Source organism: Lissotriton vulgaris, chromosome 1_1 (genome assembly GCF_964263255.1).
Source record: "Lissotriton vulgaris chromosome 1_1, aLisVul1.2, whole genome shotgun sequence".
NCBI classification, from domain to species: domain Eukaryota; kingdom Metazoa; phylum Chordata; class Amphibia; order Caudata; family Salamandridae; genus Lissotriton; species Lissotriton vulgaris.
Window position 1 is genome coordinate 736,708,388 of NC_141685.1, and position 15,693 is coordinate 736,724,080.

At 45.2% G+C, this 15,693-nt stretch overlaps 1 protein-coding gene across 2 annotated transcripts in view; it reads left to right on the plus strand.

The window, feature by feature from the left end:
- The window catches only part of CEP350 (centrosomal protein 350), a 1,459,870-nt gene that overhangs the window by 598,017 nt on the left and 846,160 nt on the right, over window positions 1–15,693 (plus strand). For both annotated transcript variants that reach the window (XM_086955422.1, XM_086955428.1), the window contains exon 17: window positions 6,678–6,841. In XM_086955422.1, coding sequence (XP_086811548.1) covers window positions 6,678–6,841 — 164 coding nt within the window. The remainder of the gene's footprint in view (window positions 1–6,677; window positions 6,842–15,693) is intronic.

A 15,693-nucleotide genomic window follows, 5' to 3' on the forward strand; every position in this document is an offset into this window, starting at 1 on the left:
GAGATTTGCAGCTTAATGATGAAAATGTTGTCCTCTGGTAAAAGAAGCAAGACCATATTTTACATAACCAAGACGAAGGGGAGAGATTAGTTCAAATGGCCGGGGCCACTGTTGGATCATCCTCAACTTCAGATATTTGTGGTGTACTCTAATTGGCAGGAATAGGCATTTCTGGTATCTAGTTATAAGTGCCTGATAAGATACTAATGTGATCTCTTGAAAGTAGATCGAGCTAATTGGGTGTTTGTTACTCCTGTTTAAACCTTTTCTGTTGCTTTCTTTTGTACAATTTTGTCGAATTGGGCTAGTTTGCTTTTTAACAAAGAGCCTTTTTCCTTTAGCTTTCAATTTTCAAATTCTTACTAGAAAGAGAAGGCGCACATGCTTCCAAATGGGGTTGTTTTGCTCGGTGTCCTCTTTTTTTTTTTTTTTTTAGGCTCATCCCTGGTTGATATGTGAAAGATTGTTCGGAAGAATCACCTGGGAAACAAATTGCAAAACGAATCATTTTCTAATGTGACCAAAGTAATGTGAGCACTTTTAAAGAGGCTACAAACTCCCATGTCAAAAGAAAAAAATGGATCTAGAGTATGGCCAGCACCAGGAATCGGGTCTAGCAGCAAATTATGAGTTGAAGTCCTGACGTTCTCAGATTTGCTTATTTTTGACTACTCCGCTAGAAAATGTGTCAGGATCTTTTAGATATGGATTTCAGTGTCTCACAGCTGTTAAATTGATTGCTTGAACTCCGAGGGGAAGTGGACCTTTCAATCCAGAAGAGAGAAGGAAGTTCCCAGAGTTGTATTTCTGTATTAGCAGTCTATTCAACAATTGGATATTCCACTTGGATTTAAGAATCAAATGGTAAACCTTACACTTGAATCGGTCTCTCCATTGAAAGACCACTATTGTGCAAGTGTCTGACTAAAAAACGTCTAAGAGGGTGGACCTTTTCTTTTGCAGTTCCAGAAACTTCTGGAGGCCACATTTTGCACACTAAATTTCAATAAGTGTTAAAAATCCTACCATACGGTCACTAGCCATATAGTAGACATATGTCACATGCTTGTCCATTGAACATCTCTTGACTAAAACTGCCAGGTAGTTGAGATGGCTTTTGAGAGTCTATATTTTTTAGCTCTAGCTACAGACTGAAGGGATAATTTATTTAATTTTAAGAAAGTGATCTGGTTTCGAAGTTAGGTTCTTTTACAGCTTTAGCAAAGCAATCTAATCTTAAATAACATATTTAATATGGGCTTGCTAGGGAATTATACCACTAGCAACCTTGTTCAAGAACAAAAACCCAGTGCTTAATAATTTAGATACCTCTTCACACCTACCTGAATTAATTTGACCGCCATTATGGAGTGGCAGAGACTGATATGCCCGAAGGATGTCCTTGTCAGCAGTGCGTCTGCTATGCTCACTCGCTGTTTGACTACTGACGGAATGTTTCAGGAGGAGAATCTACAAGCTTCGACATGATGCACTAAACAGAAGGGTGAAGGAAGATAGAAACTTGTTCTAAACTTACCACAGACTCCTCAACCTCCAATCTTTTCGTGTGCAGCTTAGAATGGAACAAACGAGTAAAGAAAACCTTTTAGAGTGGAATCTTAAATAAATGAAATAACAATATATTTTAAAAACAGAGGTATAATAAAAGGCAAAAAAGCTTGACTCTTTATGGTTTGCACAGTGCACATTTGCGTGACAACATCAGAACCAAAAAGAACCATATACTTTTGGAGATCAGTTTATTTATTATTTATTTATTTACTTTATTTGCAGAGCGCACGGTCACCTAACAGGCATCCTTGCGCTAGCAAACTCAGAATGCAGTATATAAGTGTGCCCATAAAGCAGACAGCAAACTAGGTCTTAGGGAACAACCAAGTTTTTAATCTCCTTCTGAAAGGAAAGAGGTCACTGACTTGTCTCAGCTCCAATGGAAGTTCATTCCAAAGTTTAGCAGCTGCTACACCAAAAGTTCTGCCACCTGATTTAACTTTCCTGAACCTTGGTATCTTAACTAGTCTCGCCGATGAGGAGCGGAGGCTACTCTCACGGGCATACCACTCAAACTTTCTCTGAATAGAAGCAGGACCCAGCCCATGCAGGGCTTTAAACACTAGACAAAGGGACTTTAACTGAACTCTCTGTCTCAACGGGAGCCAGTGCAGCTCTGCCTAGGCCAACCTAGAGCTAGCTTGGCTGCCGTTGACTGAATCCTCTGAAGTCTAGCCAGAAGAAATTTTGGAGACTCAAGCAGAAGGGCATTGCAGTAATCTAATCTGCTAAGAATGGTACTTCGTGCCACTTAAACACGCGCATGAGGACGGAGCAGGGGAAAGATTTTTCGCAGTGATATGATAATGGCAAAACAGCCCACCGTTTTCGTAACCTGAGCCTTCATTGTAAGGTTGTTGTTAAACATAACGCCCAGGTTACAGACCGTTACAACTGGCCTAACAGCGGTCGAAGTGTCGATGGGCTGGAAGTTACTGGGCAGCACAGAGGGAACCCTGTCCACTAAGCTGTAAAACACCTCGGTCTTATCCGCATTAAATTGCAGCGAGTTTCCCTTCAGCCAGAGAGCTGTGTCACTCAGGCAGCCATGAAACACTTCCAGTGAAGTCGACTGATCTCCCTCCAGGGAGAGAATCAGCTGCGTGTCATCAGCATAATTTACGATGTTAATATTATGCTCTTTGATGATTGCAATCAGGGGTTTCATATAGATATTGAATAAAATGGGGCTAATTGCCGAGCCCTGTGGCACGCCGTGGTGATGTTGATAAAGGCCGATTGATAAGGGTGGAGGGACACTGCTTGCTTTCTATCCAATAGAAAGGACTGGAACCACCTAAAAGCACACCCCGTCACCCCCACCTCTCTCACCCGTTCTCAGCAGGGTCCCATGGTTGACCGTATCGAAGGCGGCAGACAGGTCAAGCAGAATAAGCACAGCCGCCTGACCCCTGTCTGCCCTCATCCGAAGCTCCTCCATCACGGTCACCAAGGCCGTCTCAGTGCTATGGGCTGACTGAAAGCCAAACTGAACCTCTTCCAACAGTTTATGCTGTTCCAAATGATTAGAAAGATTGCTGCTAACCACTCGTTCCAAAATTTTGGCCGGAAAAGGCAGAAGAGAGATAGGCCTATAGTTCATAGGGCACTCGGGATCAAGAGAGAGCTCCTTTAACAAAGGTGTCACCAGTGCCTGTTTCCATTGGGACGGAACCACTCCGTTAGACAGAGATTGATTACAGACCAAGTGGAGTGTGGGAAACAACTCTGACTCAAACTCTTTCCAAATTTTATGTGGCACAGGATCCAGAGGGGAACCAGAAGGAATACCACGTGCCTACCTGCTGAAGTCCTCCACTGCCAAAGGCACAAACTCAGATAAGTGATTGACGGCCACACTTTCTGAGATGTACCAGAACCATCAGTGCCACTCTCCACAATATCATAGTCTCTATAATTCCAGACGCAGGTTGCTGGTTATCCTTCCCCCCTCCCCCCTCCCTTCCCCCTCCCCCCCTCCCTTCCCCCAAGACATCAATAATAGTTTTGATTTTGTCATGAAAGAACCTAGCCAAGTTCTCATAACGTTCTTGAGAGGGAGGTATCAGTCTGGGCTGGTTAAGCTGTTCAATATGTTAAAGATACTTCTAGAGCTATTAGGGGCGTTAAGAATCATAGTGGAGAAGTATTCTGCCTTGGCCCTGTTAATCTCCTTCTTATAGCCCACAATCTTAGATTTCCAAGTGTACTTATCCTTGCCATATAGCCCCGTCTTCACCTCCTCTCTGCATGCTTACAGTCTAATTTCAGGTTTTTTAAGTTATCATTAAACCAAGAGGCCGAAGGTCTACCCCTGCTTCTGTGATTTTTTTAAAGGGGCTAGTAAATCCAAGGCCAAAGTGATCTTCAAGCAGAGAGAGGCATAGTTCTCCTCCACCTGCTTATCTAGTAAGAAGCAGTCCTCTACCTGAAACAAGGGGGCTTGGCCCCTCTTACGCAGGAGAGCCTTCCAGTCTCTACTGACATATTCGCTCGTATTACAGGCTGCCTGATTATTGTGAGTAGCAATGTTCACAAAGAATTTAATTAAAAAATGATCAGACCAGTCCATAGGCAAAATTTCCCCAATATTAAGATGTTGAGCCTCTGAGAACATTAAGTCAAGTATGTGCCCACCCTTATGAGTGACCTTGAACACCTGCTGAAAGAGGCAAAGGCCTGCGCATGAATGGAGAACATTAAAATAACCTGAATCAAGAGATCCTTTCAGCCAGAGAATAAAATCACCCAGAATCACTAATCTGCGGTGAGTGGCGGCCATGTTGGTGAAAATCTCCAGCAATGATTGCTGCTGAAGCACACTAAAAACCCCAGGGGGTCTATAACAAATACTCCCAGTTAAAACATGACCATGGTCATTCTTAATGGCAAAGCCAAGTAGTTCAAATCCTGCAACCACATCAATATCAATGGTAACCAAATTCAAGATGTCTTTGTAAATCCCACCAACCCCACCACTCCTCCCACTCAATCTTGGTTTATGGCAAATTGTGTAACCGGGCGGACAGGCCCAGTCTGGATCAACCTCACATTCTAATTGAGTCCAGGTCTCTGTCATGAACAAAACATCTAGTTCATGAAATTCCAGCATCAGCTGAATTTCCACACTGTGCTTAGACAAAGATCTTACATTTAATAACCCACAAGACAAAAGGCCTTTATTTAAAAAGTCTGACATCGGAAAGGCAGACTCAACCAAACTAAAAACCCCCTTATCTCTACCCTACTCACCAATATAGTGAAGCTCTTCACTGGCGTAGCTTATAGGACGACCCCCCTGTCAAATCCCAAACTATCAGCAAAAGGGGCAGCGTGGCTGGCGCTGAGCGCGTCCTTAGCTGGACAGGCGTGGTTGGGCTTGCTTTCTGCGTGCCCGATGCGCGCCTCTGCTGCGCGCTCGCGCCAGCGTCGAATTTTATTCAGCACAGGCGTGGAGAGCTAGACCGCTAACTTCCAAGATGGCGGGTCCGCTCGCACGGACGGACCCCGAGGTTTAGGGAGAGCGAGAAAGTCCTGGCGGGAGGGAGATGAGCAGTATCACCCCATGAACAGCCCAAATGAGAGTGAAATTAAAAACAAAACCCCTAATAAGCAACCCCCTGTTAAAAGCGTGAGTGCATAGAGAGTGGGACCTCGGTGACAACTCCCTGCAACACACAAGAACACAGCCTCTGAGAAGCCAATCGAACGCGGTATGTTAGTGTTGTTTAACTCCTGCCTTTGCATACTCTCTGAATGAATCCTTCACTTGTAAAACGCGACTGCCGCTCCGAATGGAGCATCCTGGCGTGAGCGGAAATAATACGTTCGTAACGGATAGAGCATACGTGCACATAAGCAAAGTCCATATATTGCGAATGGCATAAAGAGTCGGAAGCTGCAAAGATCCAAGTTTTCAATTGTTTCTTAAAGAGAAATTCAATTAATCTGAGATGTCTTGGAAGAAGATTACGCTTCTTAGTCCAGCGGACGGCAAGGGATTTCCCACCTTTGGTCTTGGTACCTAAAGTTAGGGGTTTTAAGCAGATTGGCTGAGGAAGATCTGAGAGTTCAAGCGATGATGTAATTAGTGAATCTGGAAGCTAGATATTTGTGACCTGACGCTCTAAAGGTGCTCTTCCTTTCATTTAGGTAAGTAGATCCAGAGCCAGGACCCAAGGGAAATCAAAAAATATTAATAATTAAAATAACATGTTAACAAAAAGTAGAAAGACATGAAAGTAAATGATGAAGCTTAACATCTAAAAGTACTGGTTTCTATTACTGTAGAAGCACCATGTCAGTGTAGCTTAATGCCAAAGGTGAGTTTAAAAGTCAAGCAACAAAAGTTCTGTATACAAGAAACCTACCCCTTAGCCCCTTCGGTGCTCATGACGGAACGGTTCCCTCATGAGCGTCCGTTGGCCTGTGCTCATGACGGAACCTTTCCATCATGAGTCCATAGGTTCTTTAGAACCTTCAGCACCGCAGAGGAATTCGCGCAGCACTGAAGGGGTTAAGCAAAGGAGAATCAGTAATAAGATTGCAAGGTGAGCAGTATGTACTCAAGTGACCGGTATGGGAACCTAGGATAGATGAGTGATCTGAACAATGAAAGCATGCTTGAGATTACTGCTGTTACAGTCCTTGTTGGAGGTAGCAGGAGAGGATCATGATTCCAAAACCATTGTTTGGTCAATGAGATTAATAATTTTCTGGGTCATTTCAACAGCATCCGGTTCAAAACTGGTGTTTGGGGAGGAATACATGAAATACAAAGCTTAGTGAGAAGAGATTCAAGGACTAAATATGAAACTCAAAAAACACAAACATGGAGGGGAAGAAGCGGAAGTCATTGGTGGAGGCGGGTATGAAGGTGTGAAATTGGGAAAATTGTCTCTCTGTACTAGACCACACATTCAGGAGGAGTAATGAGAGCCCCTCACCAAAAATGTCAAACATAAAGGACTGCATTTCATCAAGAAAACAATGTCAGGATTGTATACAGACCAAGAATAATTGTATCATAGTCACTGGAAGCTAAATACTCTTCATACGTTCTCCAGAAATGGATTTATGTTTGTTACTCTCACTTCGATCCACAGCCCCAATGCGCTTCTCTCCTGCTGCACTCCAACACCGTATGTCAGCAGAGCTAAATTATCTGAGCACGATTGAAGAGTCTGTACGCCAGCTCTCTGATGTGGAACGGGTCCGAGGGATATCACTTGCTCAACAAGAGACTGTTTCTCTGGCACAGATTTTGAAGGTAAGTCACAGCTGCATGGGGATTCAAGCTGAAGTTAAGACCATGCGTAGTAAGGAGTTAAGTTGCTGGCTCGGAGACTGTGTATTGTTGAGCACAATTTAAGATGGTGGCTGCTTGTAGCTAAAGAGATAGTGAGCAGAGAAGTGAGCAGAGAAGTAATGTACTGTAGAGCACAATAAAATTTAAATCCGGAGTTGCACATTAAGTATGCAAATGAAGTTGGCTGGCAGTCAAGTGAGATAGGTCACTAAGGATAGAGTCAACCATTACTTAATTCACAGTATTGGTAGGTGGTGACTGGCAGAAATAATGAGCAGGCGGATAAAGTTCTCTATTAGTTGGTCCTAATCATCTGAAGGTCTTTAGGATATCCTCACTGGTTAAGAAGCATTGCCATATCTAGAATTATAATTTAAAATCAAATTATATGTGAAACTGATAGGTGGAAAGCAAAAACATCTTACCTTTATGAACAAAATGCGAGCTTAAGCTAAGAGAAAAATATTAGAAAAGTGTGCAGCCCAGCCACCTGACGAGAATCTGAAGTGTTCCTCATTCATAATATTTATATACCCCTCAGGATCGCTCTGAGATGTTGAGCTAGCATTTTTTTAGACTGAAGTTTTAGCTACTTGTGCATGGATGGCAGTAATGTGCTGTCTTAACCAAACTAAAGATGTGAGTAAGAAATGTTTGCTCTCCCATTGAGCCTCAAATAATACTGAGAAATTGCTTAGGTACAGTGCTTAGGGTGTTTTATGCTTTTACTTTAAAAGGGGTAACACTTTTCTTTTAATACATATATCTCAGTTGATTCTAGATTTTATACTTATGATTTTATGGGATGGCACTGGACCAGTGGGGGAATATGCTGATGGACTCAGATGGAATTTTTTTTTCCTTTTGAGTCGGGCAAAATGGATGTCATCTTCCTTTTTACAATGTTGACTGATGTTTGACAAGAAACATATTTCTCCAACATAGCACCTTATTCAAATGTACAAGCTCAATAGACCTTCCCATGCTGTCAAGAGGAACTTGGATCTGCCGTAAGCTGCCAAAATTATTGGGTTCGAATCTACAGTCTTCATGGTGTCAAAGTGGCTAAAACACCCAGACCACTGTCCTTAAGTGGTACCATAATGACAGGTTTGCTGGACTTTGGATCTATGTTACCCAGTAACAAGCTCAGTTGAGGTATACTTTATATTGTGAGCACCTATGCAACATTTTTTCCCAGATTTATTTTTCTCTTTTCCATGTCTGAAATTTTTTTCGTTTTTCTTTTACAATATTCTAGTCATTTTGCTTACCGTTTGTCAGTTTTAATGCTGCTACTTTTGTGCTATGGAACCTCTACACCATTTGAGTGGCACAGTTTTGAATCCTGTTTGTAGGAAGGTGGATATCTGACTATGGTTGCCCCCAACTTTTTTGCCTAGTGTTTTGCTGGTTATCGACTTAGTTGACCTGGGATCCTGCTATTCAGGACCCCAGGCTTCCTGCTCTACCTGTTAAAATGGACTCCATGTACCTTAGGCACACATCTAATTGGTATTGGGTCACTCTTGTAAGTCCTTGTACAGTGTACCATAGGTACCCAGGGCATAGGTGAACCCAAGGCCTACCAGGGGCTGCAGCATGTATTATGCCACCCCTGGCTGGCCATCCAAATCTGACACAACTGGCTGATCAATCAGCTGGGGCAAGGTGGTGTTATCACCCTTTGCTTTAGATATAGTATACCTATATCTAAACCTAAAATGGACACATATACTCCTATAAGTCACTCCTATGGCAGGCCTTAACTATCCTGGAGGCAGAGTGCTTGGAATTATGTGAGATAGTGCTCTAGCATGAGCTGAGCCTGTCTGCAGCTTTCGGAACCAAGTCCTTTAGCTGTTTCCATGATAACGCTATACCATATACTCTTAAGTGCATTATAATCCTCGCGGTTATTGGTAACTTTGGCATAGCATTATCAAAACATGTCGAGTAAGGTGTCATATGAATTGGAATACTACCCCCTCGCCAATTCTGGCGACGGGGGTAGCATTCCACCCTTTTAGCGGGACACGACATGTATGTAACTGTGAACCCCGGTTAAAGTTAACTCGAGCCTCAGCATCACAAAATGGATTCTGCCACCACAGACACAAGTCTGACCTCCTGCTGCTGGGAGTCCTTCCAGCGAGGGAGGCTTGGACAAAGGGTTTCCTGCCTTGGGAGGTGCCAGCACCACCCCAGACAGGATTTTGTGTATTAGGTAGGACAGGCCTGAAAGGAATGAGACATGCCTGGGGCACACAAGATGCCCTGTGCATACACCGGTTCAAACCAGTTGCTGGGGCACTGCAGCCCCAGCTCTGGTGCGAAACCGGACAAGGATAGGGGGTGTAACCACCCCCCTTCCTGGTCCCACCCATAGGAGGGACCTAGTCATAGTACAGCCCCCTTTAGGAGGATAAAGGTAGGAGCTGGTCCCATTCCAAATTAGATTATCCTGAATTGACTTTACAAGAAGAAACTCTGGACTTCGACGTTCTGCTCCACAGAAGACTGAAGAAATCTCCCTTGTGGCCAAGGAGTGACCACCCTGCACAAGCAGGCACCATCAAGCGTTCCAGCGGTTCACTTTGTCGTCTTCCCGAGTGGATCCAGACTTCAGAGCCCGACGAGACCCGGACTTCCAGACTCCGACCTCAACTTACATCTGCAGCACAGCTGTGATCCGTGGGTGCGACGAGACATGTGGGACCGGCCATCTTGAAGAAACTGCACTTTGCTTCCAGCACGACTTCTGAGGTATCCTCGACAAAGTACTTTGGGGATTGAGAAGCCCCAGCCCCGAGCAGCTCCTGCACAGAAGATCAGCCCTCCAGCATCCACGAGATCTGCATGGGGCCCTTTTGCTTGATTGCTGCTCGACGCATTGTCTGGTCACTTGCCGACTGGCTAGTGGCCTCCTAGACGACAATCCTTGAAATCCACACTGCTGGTCTGGTTGCTCCAGACTGGCCCTTGCTTCCCTGCAAAGGAGAAGCACCCCAGACCCTCCTGGTCCGCACCAGACGCCAATTCCACTCACCGCGTGGGTTGCCTTTGCCAAGTCCTGTTGACGCCGAATCCGGAACCAACACGGCCGACAGCGAGAGCCTGCGTGGGACAGCTCGTGCCTCCATCCTGGTCGTCGAAGACACCTCCTGGTCCATGTGGCTGCAGAGTCAAGCGTCCACTCTTCACCTGATCGCGACAACATCTGGTTCCTTCCTGGTTCCACTCCAGTCACTGGCTAGTGACTTTGAACATTGTCGCCTCTGCTTTCAGGTCTTCAGCTTCCTTGATCAACCCGTAGATCACACCGGACATCTTTCTCCTGGTCGTCTGCAGCATCTTTTCTTTCAGGCTCCATAGGCTTCAACGCAGAAACCCGACACGACTTCGCACCTATGCACCCGCAGCCCGTGGGTGAGGTAGAAGAGCATTTTGGTGCTCAAGGGTAGATTGACTCTCCTAGTGTCCAGATTCACAGTCGTTTTAGTCCAAACTAGTCAGGATTGTCCGTACTCACCTTTTTCGTAAACTGTACTGTCCATTGACTTTTACGCATCTCGCGTGTGAGTTCACACTCTGCACATGCGTTCCGTGGGCCTTCTATTACGTACCTAGAGTTAGGGTAGTGTAGTCCCAGCGATCCTACAGCCTCTGGACAGCTCCATTCCTTCTATTGATTTCCTTATACCACTTGTTTAGTATATGTTTTAATGTGCCTCTATGGCAACATTGTAACTCGTGCAACCTAACGTATTTTTCTTAAGAGTCTTGTCATGTGCTTAGCCCTCTGACCTCATAAAGAGTTCAGAGGTGTATGTTAGTTAATAAATATGTTGTTTATTTTCATAAATACCTGTGTGGTGTCCTTTCATTTGGTATTTAAGGGGTTATATGTGGTAAAACAGCTGGCTTCACATGCCAAAAGAGTTTAGCCTAAGACTGCTTTGTCCATGCTACCATTAGGATAGCTGATCTATAAGGTTGACTTGCAGCCAACCACCATAAGGGTTGTTTGGACTGATACAAAGTGATCACTAGAACTAGTGAGCATCATATATCAGGCCAACATCTCACATTGGTGTGCAGCGGTGGGATTTGAGCTTGCTGTTGTTTTTACCAAATATAATCTTGAGATATCATTTGAAAGATCATATAAGGTACCAGAGGTACATATAACAAAGCTTAGAAATACTCTGAGTTCTACTGAACCAGCTGTTGTAGTAGAAAGGGAGTAGCACACCCTGACTACAACTCTTAGCAAGGGATCAGTAGGAAAACACATAGTGTTGGTAAGTGCACCACTTACACCTCACTAGAAAGCATGTCTGCCACAGGAGAGAACACAGTGGCTCCCCTTGTGGCTATTGACCCTCCACAGGTCATTTAAAGATATGCAGCTCTCAGCTTCTAGGAGATGAGACAATTGTGTACCTCCAGGAAACTGAAACAGGGTTCTAACCCTACCCTTCCTTTTCTGATAGGTCTCTTAGAGACATATGGTGCCAGAAGGGCTTCTAACCCAGGCCCCTCTGATCCTACAGATGGAAGCATGCCCCCCTTAGAAGGTGACCCTGAATCTAACCCCCCTGAAACCGTAGAGGTAGATGGTGAGGAAGATGGGAACTCCTCTGATGGAGAGGTAAACAATGGTCAGGTTATAGTCAGCAGACTTACCAGGGCCAACTTAAGCCTACATGAGAATGGAACTAGGGGAGCCCCAGGCCCATCCTCAAACAGGCATAACCTTGGGATTAGACTAGTTAGGTCTCACTCCAGAGGCTCTAACAGATCTATTCCCACCCATGTCTCTCAGGCATCTTCTCAGAGAGGGATGACTTCCCCTCAGAGAAGAGAACATGAAGCAAAGATGAAGGAAGTGGATCTGAGGATCCCAAGGGAAGAACTTGCCCTTGCCAAAGAGAAACTTGCCTTTGCCAGAGAGCAGAAATTGAGTGGGGTAGAACCCACTGGTCGCAGCATTATCCCTAGAGATAAAGACAGGAGTTTTGATAATAGACACCTGAGTAAAATAGTGCCCTCCTTTAAGGTAGGAGATGACATCCACAAATGGATGACTGCTCTGGAGAGGGTCTGCAAAGTACAGCAGGTACCCCAGAGTCAGTGGGCAGCTATATTGTGGCTCTCCTTTGAAGGTAAAGGAAGAGACAAGCTCCTCACTGTTAGAGATGAAGATGCTAATGATTACCACGTCCTGAAAAGTGCCTTGATTGATGGGTTTGGCTTAACAACTGAACAGTACAGATTGATGTTCAGAGACACCAAGAAAACTCAAGCTCAGGATTGGACTGACATTGTTGATTGTGCCACTAAGGCTTTGGAAGGCTGGCTACTGAGAAGTAAGGTTACTGAATACACAGGATTGTATAATCTAATTATGAGAGAGCAAGTCTTAAATAATTGTCAGAACCAGTTCTTACACCAGCACCTGGTAGACTCTGATCTGACCTCTCCACAAGAATTGGGTAAGAGGGCAGACAAATGGGTCAGGACCAGGATTAGGCCTAAGAACCAGGGTGGTGACCAAAATAAAGAATCAACCAAGCCTCAAGAGAAGGGTGGGAATAAATCTACAGATCAAACCACAAAAGGGCCCCAAAAATCATCTGAAGGGGGTGGGTTCCAGAATCCTTCCAATACCCAAAAGAAACCTTATTGCCATGCCTGCAAACAGGTAGGCCATTGGAAAACTGACAGCAGTTGCCCAAAGGCCAACAATAAGGAAAATATTCCTCCAGGTAATACTCCAACACTTCCTGTTACTACTAGTAGTAATCCCCCAGGTGGTGGGAGTGCCCCCAAGAAATTGGTTGGGTATACTTGGGGAAATCAGGTGGACTCTGGCCTAACCAGGTCCTCTACCACAGATACTCCAGTTTGTGAAAATGGCATGGGGTTTGCCAACTTCACTGCTTGTCCCAACACTTTGGACAAGTACAGACAGGAGCCCCTCATCAATGGTCTGAAAGTTGAGGCCTATAGAGACACAGGGGCTAGCATCACTATGGTGACTGAGAGCCTAGTCCCCTCAAGGCAACTTTTACCTGGTGCCACATACCAGGTGACCAACATTGATGGAGTGCAGAGAGATCATCCCATGGCAGTGGTAAATCTCAGCTGGGGAGGTGTCACTGGTCCCAAGAGAGTGGCAGTGTCATCAAACTTGCCTGTAGATTGCCTACTGCGGAATGATTTAGAGAGTTCAGCCTGGGCTGAGGTAGAGCAAGAAACCCTTTTAAAAAAAAAAAAAAACCTTTATTGACAGTTCTAATACAGCAGCAAGCATACAACCGCCAGGGCCGGCTGTCTCCAGTATAGACAAAAGCTTAGGATAATTCAGTTACACAGCGCTTCAGCTGGCAACCCGGGGGTCCGGCGGCGATTAGGCTTACATGTCAGATCTATAAATATTGAGACACAGGAGAAATAAGGTTTTTCTTTTTTTGTTTTGTAAAAAAGGAAACCAACAAAATAAATAAAACAAGAAAAAATATATACAACTGATGAGGCAAGACAGGCATCATATACATGAGTGATCCCTCGGGAGGGGGAGAACCGCTCCTAAAAGATTCTTCTGTATTAGCGGATAAAGCTATAAGCAGTAATAAAGGGGAGAGGGGGAAGGGGGAAGAGAACAAGCAATCAGTGTATCAACTAAAATCAAGACCACAGAAGGAACACCAGGCTAAGGGGATTGCAGCACCTCCGGTGGATTTACAAAAGGGGGAGTACAAATCTCTCTGCGATACTGATTCCACTGGTTCCATATCCTTCCCCACTTCTTAGGTCTATCCCGTGCGACATACACCGTTTTTTCCCGAAACATGCGCCAATCCATGTTCTTTGACCAGGAGGATAGACTTGGTGCCCTCGAGGACCCCCACAGCTGTGCAATGTCTCGTTTGGCGACCATATTCCCTAAAGTGGCCCATTGTGTCTGAGCCACGTTATAATCGTTGGGTTCCCACACATTCAGCAGACACCTACGGGCCTCAGGCAATATCGAAACTCCCGTCACCTCTTTCAACACGTCATGCACACGATTCCAAAAGGATACTACCTCAGGGCATTCCCATAGAATATGAAGGAATGTACCCATCATTCCACACCCACGCTTACACAGTCCATCCACAGAGTATCCCATACGTAACAATTGGGGGCCTGTCACATACACGCGGTGTAAAATTTTAAGTTGCACCAGTCGAAGACGGGCCGGGATAGCCACCTCCTTAGGAGAGAACATCGCTGCCTGCCAATCCTCATCAGCCAGCTCCAGTCCATCGCTGGTCCAGGCCTCCCGCATCTGTAGAAGAAGGTCTGTCCGGTCGTTTATCAGTTTTTTATATATGAGAGAGATGGTACTGTCCGGGATGTGACCATCGAGCACTCTATCTTCCAGGGGTGAGGATTCCGGAATGAGGGTACCGGTCGGGAAGACCGAGCCAATCGTTTGCCGGACCTGCAGGTATCGGAAGTATTCCCTATCGCTAAGCGCATATTCAGTTTTTGACTCATCGAAGGTCTTTATCCTATCCTTAATCCAAAGATCCCCCACCTTGCTAATACTGATGAGGTCCCACTTCTCAAAGCCCTTGGTGGTCCATAAATTGCCTAGCTTCTCGGTAACATATAGTGGAGCCGCTCGAGTGACAATATCCGACCAGCCCATAGCTGCATTTGCACTATACCAAATCCGCACCGCCACCTTGGTGGGTCCCGTTAACGTCCTATCTGACTGCTTGGAATATAGTGCCCTGTGATAGTTCCCGCCCGGGAGTAAACATTTGTCCATGGCGAAGGCCGGGGTGGACACCGAGCCATACATAGCGTGATTGACCGCGCTTAGTTGGGAAGCCCAGTAGTAACGTCTGATGTCAGGCAACTCAATGCCTCCATCATACCAAGGCAGTGTTAGCTTAGCCAAGGCAATACGGGGTCGTCCGAGCCACCGTAACTGTCTCTGAAGGCTTTCGATCTCATGGAAATAGCTGGTGGGCACAAGGTCAAGAGTATTTTGGAGTGCATACAAAAATCTAGGCAGGGACATCATTTTGAATAGAGCTGCCCTGCCCACAAGAGACAGCGGCAGCCTACACCAAGCTTTCACATCGGCTTTCAACCGAAGGAGCGGAGGGAGCAAATTACGCTGGTACCTAATGTGAGAAGTTGGCCTGATATGTAGTGCTCACTATTCTAGTGATCACTGTGTATCATTCCAAACAACCCTTATTGATGATTGGTTGTAAGTCAACCTTCTGTAGTAGGGGATCTCTGTGTATAGTCATAATCTAGTGAATAGTCCCGCCCATGTGCGTGGACCCCGGCAATCAAAAATAATCTCTTAAGGTGTCAAAATAATGCAGAAACTGCAAAGACACTTAAGAGAGAATTTAAAGACAAATAATGCAGCCTATATCCACAGGCTACACTGTCCAGTACTTCAACTAGAATTTCCACCAAAAAAACACCACACACAACACAGCCTGCAGTTTCTACCATAGAGAAACTTGCCTCCCCCAGTCAAAGACTCTGGAATGATAGAGAGGAAGGTAGGGACAGACAAGCCCCATAGGCTGCCATTATGTGGCTTAAATAGGATACTGTGCCTTTAAGAGAACTTTCCAGAACTTCTCCCAGTATCCCAGAATGCATAGCAGGTCCCTCTTACTTCAGTTCTTTTTTCCGGCTCCTGCTTACAGGACCCTGGCATTGAGCTCTCCCTTTTACAAGGGTTTATTGAATTCGTTTTTGCACTTTTAACTTTTAAAAGTGTTGCTGTT